Source organism: Prionailurus viverrinus, chromosome D4, assembly GCF_022837055.1.
Source record: "Prionailurus viverrinus isolate Anna chromosome D4, UM_Priviv_1.0, whole genome shotgun sequence".
NCBI classification, from domain to species: domain Eukaryota; kingdom Metazoa; phylum Chordata; class Mammalia; order Carnivora; family Felidae; genus Prionailurus; species Prionailurus viverrinus.
This window is the reverse complement of record NC_062573.1, coordinates 15,492,895-15,507,588: the sequence shown is the minus strand read 5'-3', so window position 1 is coordinate 15,507,588 and position 14,694 is coordinate 15,492,895. Positions and strand designations below refer to the sequence as shown.

General features: G+C 40.0%; 1 protein-coding gene across 11 annotated transcripts in view; it reads right to left on the bottom strand.

The window, feature by feature from the left end:
• SUSD1 (sushi domain containing 1) overlaps window positions 1–14,694 on the bottom strand; it is a 276,094-nt gene that overhangs the window by 130,458 nt on the left and 130,942 nt on the right. For 4 of the 11 annotated variants that reach the window (XR_007146104.1, XR_007146105.1, XR_007146103.1 and 1 more), the window contains exon 17: window positions 14,426–14,531. The exons of 6 other annotated variants lie outside the window; for them this stretch is intronic. Coding sequence is in view for 1 of the 5 variants with exons in the window: in XM_047829142.1 (XP_047685098.1) it covers window position 14,531 (1 nt within the window). In the remaining 4 variants the exon portion in view is untranslated. Of the gene's footprint in view, window positions 1–10,209; window positions 14,532–14,694 lie in introns of those variants that run through there. One more of the 11 variants, XM_047829142.1, reaches the window with a different exon arrangement.

The following is a 14,694-nucleotide window of genomic DNA, read 5'->3' as shown; positions in this document are numbered from 1 at the left end:
GGCTCTGTGCTAACAGTGTGGAGCCTGCTTGGGATTCCCTCTTTCTCTCTCTGTCCCTCCCCTGCCCACTCTCTATTTCTCTCTCAAAAATAAATAAATACACATTAAAAAAAAGAAGAAAGAAAGCCAAATATGTAATGTTTAAGTTAACAGCTGGCAACAGAATTAAGGAGGAAAATATTTTTGTTTAAAATAATACTTTGGTGGGGTGCTTGGGTGGGTCAGTCGGTTGAGCGTCCAACTCTTGATTTTGGCTCAGGTCATGCTCTTAGGGCTGTGGGATCAAGCCCTGTGTTGGGCTCTATACTGAGCATAAAGTCTGCTTAAGATTCTGTCTCTCTCTCTCTTCCTTTTCCCCAACCCTCTGCTTGCGCTCCCTTGCTCTAAAATAAAATGAAAAAAAAAATCACAACAAAATAAGAAGATAAACACTCAAAAGACTCACTTTCACCCTGTCCACCTCCACCCCATTATTCCTTGCTCTATTTGTAACCATTTTCATTAATTCACTGTTATTGTTCCAGTGTTTCTTTATATAAAATTGAATACATATTTTCATTTCCCCTCTTACACAAAGCATAGCATACCATATCCAGTATTTTCTACCTTGCTCTTCTCATTAAAACAATATATCTTAGAGGGATTCCTGGGTGTCTCAGTTAAGTGTCCAACTTCAGCTCGGGTCATGATCTCATGGTTTGTGGGTTCAAATCCCATGTCAGGCTCTGTGCTGACAGCTCAGAGCCTGGAGCCTGCTTTGAATTCTGTTGTCTCCTTCTCTCTGCTCCTTCCCCACTCACACTGGGTGTGTGTCTCTCTCCCTCTCAAAAATAAACATTAAAAAAAAAACAATATATCTTATAAATTTCTCCATATCAGTACATAAAGCTCTTCTCCATTCCCTTTCCACAACTGCATGGTTATTCCACTGTGTTACATGGAGATATCATTGTTCATTTCCTCCGTAGAGGCATATGGGTTGTTTCTCTGCTTTTTTGATTATGAACTAGGTCACAGCAAGTAACCCTGTACATGTGTCATTTTCAACATATGCAAGTGAACCTACAAGAAGTGGGAATTCTGAGTTACAGGATAAAGGCACCTGGACAAAGGCAATGTAAGTATTGCCAGGTTCCCTTCCTTTTCATAGAGGTTGTACCATTCCATAACCTCTCTAACAATGTTTGAGTGCCTGCTTCCCCACAGCCTCAAAAGGAAGTATGTTGGGGGAGGAGCCAAGATGGCAGAATAGCATGGAAGCTTTTTGTGTGTTTCACATCCATGAAATACAGCCAGACCAACACTAAACCATCCTACACACCTAGAAAACTGATTGGAGGATTAACACAACAATCTGCACAACCTGAACCACAGAATTCACCAGGTACGCGGTGCAGAGAGCTGAACTTGGGGAGCGAGAAACCACGAAAGGTAAGGAACCCCTTTTGCAGGTGGAGAGAGGACGGAGACTGGGGAGGGGGGAGCAGACAGGAAAAGCACCCGTTCCCAAAAGCAGCTGGAGAGAAAATGGAAAATTGGAAACAGCCGCAGGGACTAAACTAAAAAGGGAGAAAGGAGAGAGGGCTTAAACTCCATTAAGACTGTAAACAAGGGGGAGCACAAAGGCTGCAACTCCGCAGCTCGATACCTGGCGGTGCTCTGGTGGGAAGGGCGAATCCCCAGGAACAGAGTGGGGTCCGGGAGGTTCTGAGGCCACACAGGGAAAAGCGGTTCCACTGCTGGAAGGGACATTTGGTAGAGACTGTTGAAGCCACCTGGTCCCAGCAGACCCCGGAAGACAGCCACATTCGCTGGTACCGGGGCAAGGTCGTTGAGGGTGAAGTCTGGTGCCAGATGTATGTTGTGATTTTCCATAATCCCTGAAACGCTGCTGCTACACTGTCTCATGAACTTTTTCTGGGGCAGGCTGGCACCTGGCCGCAGTCTTGGGGCACCGGCAACAGCAGGGTCCAGCAGGCATTCCTGGTTGCAGCCAACATTCGGCCATTGCTCATTCGGCCATTGCTCGGTGAGACCCTCCTGCAGAGGGGCGGAACGGGTCAAACCCACCGTCCTTCGGAAGCAAGGGGCCAGAGAAAACAGCCGCATCTGAGACAAAACTTGGGAGAAGGTACTACCTGGGGCCTGGTCACAGAGAGTGAAAAAGTGGGGAGTGGACGAGAGCTGAAGACAGAGGACTGGTACACGATTGCTGATCCAGGAGAACAGAATGGGTAACTGGGTGGCGCCATTTTCACCGCTCCCGCACATGCGCATACGCACCTACGAGCACTGCAACAATCCACCCCAGTAGGCTAGCAGCACCATCTAGTGGAGAGTGGAGCTGTTACACCGAGCCCCGCCCAACTGGGCCAACTTCGCTCTTCATTAACACAAGCCTCATACCGGCTTAATTTATGGACTATAAAGAGCTACATAGACTGACTTCTAGGGGAAAACAAGCAATTTCAGTCCTACTTCAATCTGTTAGCAGGTTCATCTATTATATATTTTTTCTTTTTCCTTTTTCTCTTTTACAATTCTTTTTCTTGAATACAGGAAGAGAAAAAATTCATTTTTATTTCCAATTTTTATTAAAAATATCTGTCTTTAAGTTTTATTACTATATTTTTTACTTTTGTGTAAATTTTTTCAAATTCTACTTTATTTCCATCATTTTATTATAGTCTACTTCAGTGTACTCACCTTTTCAAATTTTCAAACAATTTCCTTTTTTTCTTTTTTTTGTCTTTTTTTCTTTTTCTTGAATGCAGAAAGAGAAAAACTTCACTTTTATTTCCAATCTCTTTTAAAAATATTTTTAATTTTTATTACTATATTTTTTGCTTGTATGTAAATTTTTTCAAATTCTTACTCCCATCATTTTATTTTAGTCTACTACAGTGTATTCACTTTTTCAAATTTTCAAACGATTTCTTTTTTTCTTTTTTTTATTCTTCTCTTTTTTGTTTCTTTTCTTTTTTCTTAAATACAATGAAAAAATTCATATTTATTTTTAATTTTTATTAAAAATATTTTTCTTTAATTTTTTCTACTATATTCTTTCTTTTGCATGTATTTTTTCAAATTCTATTTTACCCCCCCCATCATCTCATTTTAGTCTACTTCAGTGTATTCATTTTTTTTAATTCTCAAACGATTTCCTTCCACCCCCCCTTTTTTTCTCTCGAATCTGTCAAACCACTTTTAACACCCAGACCAAAACACACCTAGGATCTAGCATCATCTATTCAATTTGTGTGTGTGTGTTTAATTTTTATATTTTTTAATCTTTTTTTAATTTCAATTTTTCTACCTCATTAATTCCCTTTCTCCCTTCAAAATGACAAAAAGAAGGAATTCACCCCAAAAGAAAGAGCATGAAGAGACGACAGCCAGGGATTTAACCAACACAGATACAAGCAAGATGTCTGAATCAGAATTTAGAATCACGATAATAAGAATACTAGCTGGAGTCGAAAATAGATTAGAATCCCTTTCTGCAGAGATAAAAGAAGTAAAAAATAGCCAGAATGAAATAAAAAATGCTATAACTGAGCTGCAATCACAGATGGATGTAGCGGCAGCAAGGATGGACAATGCAGAACAGAGGATCAGCGATATAGAGGACAAACTTACAGAGAATAACAAAGCAGAAAAAAAGATGGAGATTAAGGCAAAAGAGCACAATTTTAAGAACTAGAGAAATCAGTGACTCATTAAAAAGGAACAACATCAGAATCATAGGGGTCCCAGAAGAGGAAGAGAGAGAAATAGGGGTAGAAGGGTTATGTGAGCGAATCATAGCAGAAAACTTCCCTAACCTGGAGAAAGACACAGATATCAAAATCCAGGAAGCACAGAGGACCCACATTAGATTCAACAAAAACTGACCATCAACAAGGCATACCATAGTCAAATTCACAAAATACTCAGGCAAGGAGAGAATCATGAAAGCAGAAGGAAAAAAAAGTCCCTAACCTACAAGGGAAGACATATCAGGTTTGCAGCAAACCTATCCACAGAAACTTGGCAGGCCAGAAAGGAGTGGCGGGATATATTCAGTGTGCTGAATCAGAAAAATACGCAGCCAAGAATTCTTTACCCAGCAAGGCTGTCATTCAAAATAGAAGAAGAGATAAAAAGTTCCCCAGACAAACAAAAATTAAAGGAGTTTGTGACCACTAAACCAGCCCTGCAAGAAATTTTAAGGGGGACTCTCTGAGGGCAGAAAAGATGAAAAGAAAATATGTATATATATAAATAAATACCAAAAGCAACAAAAGATTAGAAAGGACCAGAGAACACCACCAGAAACTCCAACTCAATGTGCATCAAAATGGCAATAAATTCATATCTTTCAGTACTCACTCCAAATGTCAATGGACTCAATGCTCCAATCAAAAGACATAGGGTAACAGAATGGATAAGAAAACAAGATCCATCTATATGCTGTTTACAAGAGACCCACTTTAGACCTAAAGACACCTTCAGATTGAAAATAAGGGGATTGAGAACCATCTATCACGCTAATGGTCATAAAAAGAAGGCCGGAGCAGCCATACTTATATCAGACAATTTAGACTTTAAAATAAAGACTATATCAAGAGATGCAGAAGGGCGTTATATCATAATCAAGGGGTCTATAGACCAAGAAGACTTAACAACCATAAACATTTATGCACCAAATGTGGAAGCACCCAAATATATAAATCAATTAATCACAAACATAAAGAAACTGATTGATAGTAATACCATAATAGTAGGAGACTTCAATACCCCACTCACAGCAATGGACAGATCATCTAATCAAAAAATTGATGAGGAAACAACGGCTTTGAACGACACACTGTACCAGATGGACTTAACAGATATATTCAGAACATTTCATCCTAAAGCAACAGAATATACATTCTTCTCCAGTGCACATGGAACGTTCTCCAGAATAGACCATATACCGGGACACAAATCAGCCCTAAGTAAGTACAAAAAGATCAAGATCATACCATGCATATTTTCAGACCATAACACTAAGAAACTCGAAATCAAAAACAAGAAAAAATTTGGAAAGGTAACAAATACTTGGAGACTGAAGAACATCCTACTAAGGAATGAATGGGCTAACCAAGCAGTTAAAGAGAAAATTAAAAAGTATATAGAAGTCAATGAAAATGATAACACCACAACCCAAAGCCTCTGGGACGCAGCAAAGGCGGTCATAAGAGGAAAGTATATAGCAATCCAGGCCTTCCTAAAGAAGGAAGAAAGATCTCAGATACACAACCTAACCTTACACCTTAAGGAGCTGGAAAAAGAACAGCAAATAAAGTCCAAAACCAGCAGAAGACAGGAAATAATAAAGATTAGAGCAGAAATTAATGCTATCAAAACCAAAAAAGCAGTAGAACAGATCAATGAAACCAGAAGCTGATCTTTGAAAGAATTAACAAAATTGACAAACCACTAGCCAATTTGATCAAGGAGAAAAAGGAAAGGACCCTTTATAAATCAAGGACCCTTAAATAAAATCAAGAATTAAAGAAGAGAGATCACAGCCAACAACAGAAATAAAAACAATAAGAGAATATTATGAGCAATTATATGCCAATAAAATGGGTAATCTGGAAGAAATGGACAAATTCCTAGAAACATTATACACTACCAACACTGAAACAGGAAGAAACAGAAAATTTCAACAGACCCATAACCAGTAAGGAAATCAAATTAGTAATCAAAAATCTGCCAAAAAAACAAGAGTCCAGGGCCAGATGGCCTTCCAGGGGAATTCTACCAGACATTTAAGGAAGAGTTAACACCTATTCTCTTGAAGATGTTCCAAAAAATAGAAAGGGAAGGAAAACTTCCAAACTCTTTCTATGAAGCCGGCATTACCTTGATTCCAAAACCAGACAGAGACCCCACTAAAAAGGAGAACTATAGACCAATTTCCCTGATGAACATGGATGCAAAAATCCTCAAGATATTAGCCAACCGGATCCAACAATACATTAAAAAAATTATTCACCCCGACCAAGTGGGATTTATACCTGGGATGCAGGGCTGGTTCAATATCCGCAAAACAATTAACGTGATTCATCACATCAATAAAAGAAAGGACAAGAACCAGATGATCTTCTCAATAGATGCAGAGAAAGCATTTGACAAAATACAGCATCCTTTCTTGATAAAAACCCTCAAGAAAGTAGGGGTAGAACGAACATACCTTGAGATCATAAAAACCATTTATGAACGACCCAATGCTAATATCATCCTCAATGGGGAAAAACTGAGCGCTTTCCCCCTAAAGTCAGTAACAAGACAGGGATGGCCACTCTCGCCACTGTTATTCAGCATAGTATTGGAAGTCTTAGCCTCTGCAATCAGACAACACAAAGAAATAAAAGGCATCCAAATCGGCCAGGAGGAGGTCAAACTTTCACTCTTCGCAGATGACATGATACTCTATATGGAAAACCCAAAAGATTCCACCAAAAAACTGCTAGAACCGATTCGTGAATTCAGCAAAGTTGCAGGATATAAAATCAATGCACAGAAATCGGTTGCATTCCAATACACCAACAATGAAGCGACAGAAAGAGAAATCAAGGAATCGATCCCATTTACAGTTGCACAAAAAAACATAAAATATCTAGGAATAAATCTAACCAAAGAGGTGAGAAATCTATACACTGGAGACTAGAGACAGCTTATGAAAGAAATTGAAGAAGACACAAAAAAAATGAAAAAGATTCCATGCTCCTGGATAGGAAGAACAAATATTGTTAAAATGTTGATACTACCCAAAGCAGTCTACATATTCAATGCAATCCCTATCAAACACCAGCATTCTTCACAGAGCTAGAACAAATAATCCTAAAATTTTCATGGAACCAGAAAACACCCTGAATAACCAAAGCGATCTTCAAAAAGAAAATCAAAGCAGGAGGCATCACAATCCCAGACTTACTCAAGAACAGACACTCAGATCAATGGAACAGAATAGAGAACCCAGAAATGGACCCACAAACGTATGGCCAACTAATCTTTGACAAAGCAGGGAAGAATATCCAATGGAATAAAAACAGTCTCTTCAGCAAATGGTGCTGGGAAAACTGGACAGTGACATGCAGAAGAATGAACCTGGGCCACTTTCTTACACCATACACAAGAAGAAACTCAAAATGGATGAAAGACCTCAATGTAAGACAGGAAGCCATCAAAATTCTCAAGGAGAAAGCAGGCAAAAACCTCTTTGATCATGTCTGCAGCAACTTATTACTCAACACGTCTCCAGAGGCAAGGGAAACAAAAGCAAAAATGGAACTACTGGGACCTCATCAAAATAAAAAGCTTCTGCACAGCAAAGGAAACAATCAGCAAAACTAAAAGGCAACTGATAGAATGGGAGAAGGTATTTGCAAATGACATATCAGATAAAGGGTTAGTATCCAAAATCTATAAAGAACTTATCAAACTCAACACCCAAAAAACAAATAATCCAGTGAAGACATGGGTGAAAGACATGAATAGACACTTCTCCAAAGAAGACATCCAGATGGCCAACCGACACGTGAAAAAATGCTCAACATCACTCATCATAAAGGAAATACAAAACACAACCACAATGAGATACCACCTCACCCCTGTCAGAATGGCTAACATCAACAACTCAGGGAACAACAGATGTTGGCAAGGATGCAGAAAGAGAGAATCTCTTTTGCACTGCTGGTGGGAATTCAAACTGGTGTAGCCACTCTGGAAAGCACTATGGAGGTTCCTCAAAAAATTAAACACAGAACTACCTTATCACCCAGCAATTGCACTACTAGGTATTTATCCAAGGGATACAGGTATGCTGTTTTGAAGGGACACATGCACCCCCATGTTTATAGCAGCACTATCAACAATAGCCAAAGTATGGAAAGAGCCCAAATGTCCATTGATGGATGAATGGATAAAGAAGATGTGGTGTGTGTGTGTGTGTGTGTGTGTGTGTGTGTGTGTGTGTGTGTGGAGTATTACTTGGCAATCAAAAAGAATGAAATCATGCCATTTGCAACTACGTGGATGTAACTGCAGGGTATTATGCTAAGTGAAATTAGTCAGAGAAAGACAAAAATCATATGACTTCGCTCATATGAGGACTTTAAGAGACAAAACAGATGAACATAAGGGAAGGGAAACAAAAATAATATAAAAACAGGGAGGGGGACAAAACAGAAGAGACTCATAAATATGGAGAACAAACTGAGGGTTGCTAGAGGGGTTGTGGGAGGGGTTATGGGCTAAGTGGGTAAGAGGCATTAAGGAATCTACTCCTGAAATCATTGTTTCACTATATGCTAACTAATTTGGATGTAAATTTAAAAAAAATAAAAAATAAAATTTAAAAAAAAAGGAAGTTTTTTGGGGGCACCTGGCTCAGTCAGTTGAGCATCTGACTCTTGATTTTTGCTCAGGTCATGATCCCAGGGTCATGGAATTGAGCCTCGTGTTGGGCTCTGTGCTGGGCATTGAGCCTGCTTAAGATTCTCTCTCTCTCCCTCTGCCACTCTACCCCATTCATGATCGCTCTCTCAAAAAAAAAAAAAAAAAAAAAAAAAAGAGAGTGTGTGGAGTGTGTTGTTAAACTTCTGGATTTCCCTCAAATTGATAGCTAAGAAATGATATCTTACTAATTTGCATTTTTCTTAAAAGTGAGGTTGAACATCTTTTTTTAAAAATGTTTTAGAGCCATTTGCATTTCTTTTTTGTGAGCTATAGTTTCATGTCCTTTGACCCCTAATTGGACTTTTTGTTTTGACCAAATTTCTAAGAAACTGAAAATAATAGGTTGCCAATACTTCCACATTCTAAAATGAGGTTTTTTAAATAGTCTTACGACACCTGATATCCAGGATGTAAAGTGATTTAAATGGAAAAGGTCAAAAGAGAGAAATTCGTTGGAGAAAGTCATTGGTGTCCCAAGAATTTTCAATCCCCCACCACAATGACAAGGGGATCTTTCCTCAGCCTGGAAAGAGAAGCTTCAAGGGGACCCCACACTCAGAGTTTCTGACTTGCGTCCCGTAAAACTTTGAAAGACACGCTGGCCTGGTAGCGGATTCCAAGGATAAGAAACTCAAGGGTCAAGAAGCTGAGGCTGTCAGGGCAGCAATAGGACAAAAAAGGGGGATCCACACTGGGAACAAGCTACACTTCCACTAATGTGAGGACAAAGGGTCAAATGAATAAGGAAACTTGTGTGGCTGGAGTGACCTGTGAGAGCAGGCGGTCCTCCATTTGGCATGGAAGGATCCCATGAGTCCAGTGGATACCTGGGAAAGTAATTATGTTGGGGGAGACACCTTGGTGTGACTTCTCCCAAAAAAGGACAGACTTCCAGGGCAGGACATCTCCAGGAACACCAGCAGTGAGAGGCCATGGGATACACGTTCAGGGGCAGGAGCTGAGGCAGTGACTTAAGAGGCCAGGATAACAAAATAGAAAATACCTAGATATACATAACACAAAATAAGCATAAGCTACCTTGTAAACTGAAAACTAGAATACTCTAGAGAGGGACACACACAAAATTAAATGGAGACACAGTCCATGTTGCGAGACAGGAGCACTCTTTATTGACCACATGCCCCCCACTCCAACCAAAAAAAATATTAAGATTTTGGGGGGAATATGACCAAATAGTTCCTTAGTTTATGTATAATAAATATGTATACACGAATAAATATATAATAAGATCTGAGAATAATCTGAGAATTAACAGAAAGAGTGGTAACTTAATTTTACTTGGTACTAAAAATCCTATTTTAAAGTTAGAACAGATGGTATTGGCGCAGAAATAGATCAGCAGAACAAAGGAGAACATTCAGAAATAGACTTTGGTATCTAATTCAGTATATAATTCAAACCACTAGGGGAAAAAAGTCAATGAATATTAATAGGACAACTGGCTAAAACCATTTAACAGCTTAATTTAAAGAAAAAAAAAAAAAAGATCCCCTCTGTCCCGAACCTCTCTCTGTATACTAAAATAAATTTCAGATGGATTAAAGATTTAAATGTTTTTATTTTTTTTTTTTAACGTTTATTTATTTTTGAGACAGAGAGAGACAGAGCATGAGCTGGGGAGGGGCAGAGAGAGAGGGAGACACAGAAGCTGAAGCAGGCTCCAGGCTCTGAGCTGTCAGCACAGAGCCCGACGCGGCGCTCGAACTCACGGACCGCGAGATCGTGACCTGAGCGGAAGTTGGCCGCTTAACTGACTGAGCCACCCAGGCGCCCCTAGATTTAAATGTTTTTTAAAACTGCTGAATTACATTTATTACCTTGAGATTGGAAGGTCCCTCAAGCATGGCACCAAAGATACAATATATAAGGAAAAAATGGATAAATCTGACTACCTAAATTTTAAGGTTTTGTGTGGCAAGATATGACACAATCAGGGTCAAAAAGGGGAATGATAAACTAGAAAATTTGTTTATAAAATATATGACAGCCAGGAATAAAAATTACTATGATACAAAGAGCTTTTCATATCAATAAAAGACAAACCAAGTACCGAGAAAAAAGGCAATTCACCCAGACAGAATTACAAATGACCAGTCAACATGCAAAAATAAAGATATGCAAATAAAGCATGGAAACATCATTTTTCACCCATCAGATTAAGCAAGATGAAAGATATCAACAGTGCACAGTGGTGCTGAGGCTTTCTACTGGTGAGATTGTAAACTGGTATAAACTTTCTGCTAAGATTCCTCTGACAATACGTAGTAAACGTAAAACATATATCATTTTCAATTTCACACAATTATACAATTTGTATAAGAATAGTAAACATCTGGAAACATCCTAAATACATAATGCACAGAAGAGTATTGGCTAAATAAAATATGGCACAAAATTCTAATGCGGTCACCATTGACTGCATTTAAAAAATGTGCCCAGAAATGAAAGAAGCAGTTTACAAAACTACACATGTAGTTTGACCCCATTTTTGTAACCCAAAAAATGGGTTGCACCAAAAAATGTATGGATATGGATACACATGCATACACACACACATCACCAAAATGATTCATTTATTCTCCTTCTCTCTCTCTCAAACAATACGAACACTGCTTTTTTAATTGATTTGCTTCAATGTATCACCTGTCCACAAACTTAGGCACAAAGAAAGCCCCATCCTCTTTCCTCTCCAAAATGCAGCACTTCAGTTCAGCAACAACAGTCATGCAGGCCAAAGTCCCCTAAAGCACTAATTGATTGACTACTACTAACATTGGTTTTCTCTTAGATGAATAGAATGGAAAAATAGAAGGTTTAGAAACTCCAAATGTGAGATCAGCAATAAAAAGGGAACACCTTTTTACTTCCTTTAACATCACTTTAAGTATTAACTTGATCCCAAACTAATGTGGAATTGCAAGATAATCACTTTTGCTCTGGTCTTGGGTTAAGTGCCCAGCTACAGTTTCAGGTCTTGAGTCAGAGACAAACTATTACCTATTTCCCCTAATTAACCTCCAACTCTTTGGTGATTTGTGGCTCCTTGTAGAAGAGATCTCGGGGGAGATACCTTTTACTGAAAAGACAGATAAAAGAAGATCGGCTACAGTAGAAAGGTCAATGGTTAAAATACATACATGGAGAGAGAAACACAAAGGCCTGACTCTCCCCAAAACCAAAAGGATGTCCAAAGGTGAGCTCAAGGCCAGTCAAATCCCAGGAATGAGGACTAGACTTGCATCAGATGACTCGGCCCCACAACTCAGGTCACATACCTGTCTGAACCCATTTCTCCATTCTAAAGTGGGAAAAACGGTAACCCCTAACCTTCCCACCACACATGATTGCTATGAGGATGGAATAGAAGAATGTGTATAAACAAAAACTCCAGTGGAGATAAACAAAAACCTCAGGCATGCAGACACACAAATCAGCCAGGGAACAATCTGCTCCTATCTGGTCAACCTCTAATTTTGATTTTTAACCTAGAAGGGAGCTCACAACTGGGTCCCAGTGCTCACCTCTACATGCTTCCCCATGACAGTCAATAGGGAGAGATCCTGCCTCCATCCTCAGCTTGGACCTGGCTTTATTTAGAGGCACTCCAAAGCGACTCCCAAGTGCTGCCTGGGCAGCCCTTGGGCAGACAGACCCTGCATTCTCCTGGGAAGACCCACTATTGCTCTCCTGAGATGCCCTCCCCACCTTAACCACGAATCCGCTTGGGGGAAAAAAAAAAAAAAAGGAACAGTATTGTGGTAAAGCTCCCAGGTGAATTTAGAGAACCTCAAGCTGCCCGCCGCCATGTTTATGAGGAAACTGTTAGAAAAGAACTGCAGAAAGATATACATCCTTTCTGCAAACTTCAGCACCTGCTTCTGTTCAGTAATACTACTGAGCAACTGTGTTATGTACTCAGAAGTACAGTTTACTGAACATTTTACTTAATATTTAGTCAGTTATTTTACCCAGAAACTTTTGATACTGAGCAGGTGGGATTTCTTGCTTTCAACGACAATTTTGCCAAGTTCCCATGTGGACCACAGTAACTTCTTTGGCAGTTAATTTTAGAGCTGGAAATTAAGGGGGCTACAGAAACATATGGTGTTTACAGAAGCAGTAAAACAACAACAACAACAACAACAACAATAATTAATTCAGATTCTCTCTTTGGATAGAGGAGACTTTAGGAAAAACCTTACTCATCAGAGACCCTACCCTACAGTAACCACAATAATTTGTAAGGATTCCAAATTTCATTCAAGAGCTGTGAAAATAGTATGAGTTTGAATAGTTGCACATAAAGATTAAAAGTAGAAAGGTATTTGTATTAGTCTTTTGAGAGCTCTACTCTATAAATCACCTAAGATGAGAGCAGGAAAGTTTCTAAACACTCATCTGCGGTTGTAGTCCAAGGTAGTACCTCAGAGGACAAAAGACAACTATTCCTAATACTGCCTAAGCCGGCAGGGCCAGGGGCCAACAGCTGTCACTGAACATCCAGGTGTCAGGATATTGCTTCCCTCTCTCTGACTCTTCCTAACTGAGGAGATATACTTGGACCTGGATCTCCCAGGGCAGCTTCATAGACAGTTTCCACCTGTTTCTACTGTTCCTATTGTTTCCTCATCTGTAATACACAAGCTCAGACCACACAGATGTGACCCTCACTAACACCCAGGAAGCTCATGGAGAGAGGACACACAAGTCCATCCTATCAGAAAGACTGTCCCTTTTCCTCAGGACTGCAACACTGCACAGTTCCAGGGCCACGTTCATATGCACCTTGCCCTGAGGTTATACAATATAACTGTCTCCTGGTTTCCTCCCCCTTGCTTTTTATTCTCCAGGCCTAGAAGAGGGAGAAAAGGGATAATACCATTGTTACTCAGGAAAGCCACACGCCTCTGTCTTCTCCATTCATTTCTTACTGAGCCTTGGAATTACACCACCAGTTAGAGAAGAAAGTTAAAGAACACTGATTCAGAGTTTAAAAGCCAAATCTAGTACATTCCGTCTGTAAATTCAGCAAGTTGACGGTGGGCCCACGGCTGCTTGCATTTAATGTGTCATGATTCATGATAAAGGAACAGTCATAGTCATTGAGGTTGTAGGTAAAGGGGAAGATTACACATCACTCACATTCTTCCCCCTTCCCTATGAACACATGGATTCTGGCCATGGGCTTTATAATGTTTCAACCCATTGTTACTAAAGGAAGGCAGAGGTCATTTATATCAGAGAGTAATAAAAAAGGTAGACAAGGCTGCTATAAACTTTGGTGTGGAAGAGAAGAACTGACTAAATTAACAGAATATTTTTATTGGAATGAAAACTTGTGGCTTTTGATTACCTGTAAACCAATGGATCTGTATCAAAGCGACACTGCCTAACACACATTGCAGGGAACTTACTGGAGTCAGGCCGGGTTAGTATACTATTAGCATGTCGATCGATTGTAAGAAAAGGGTTGCTTCTAAAATGTTTGACAAGTTTGCCTACTGTCAAAGAGCTCTATCCTTTTGAATGACCTCCTTCATAAAGGCAAATTCTAGCCCAAACTTAAGTCCCCCTCATCGCTCATTGTAAAAGGATGGATCCCAAATTAATTCAGAGATGCCATAAAGGAAGATGTAGAGACTCTCTTGTATTCAATGTCCAGAAGAGCTGACTCTCAGGTATCACTCAGAGGAAGACAAGGGTCCAGCCCACATGATCTTTAGCCTGCGGTCAATATTATATTGTATATCAAGGGTCTCACGTTCACACACAGAACTGGTTGTGTAGCAAGCAGAGAAGACATCAGCAATTCCCGAGTTTCCTCCTTTTGGGGAATTCCACAGAGGTATTCACCATCCTGAATCCAGAAACGGGACCAAGCTGGGAATGGAAAAAGTTGCGGACCCATACACACCTGGGTGGAAGCCACATGGGGCCTCTGTCTAGGCAGGCACCTGAGAAACAGCCATAACATCTGCCTCAGCACCGTGCATCCTCCACAGGTAGTGCCCGTCTGCAATCTAGATGTGGAGGAGGAAAAGAGTCCATTGACACACTCTGGTTTTCCCTTGGTGTATCTCTATGTGCAGCTCATGTACCCTCATGGGAAGCAGCATGGGAAATCAGCACAGCCATCACCAACCCTGCTCTTTTTCTGCACCAGAAGCACATCTCCCTCCCTGC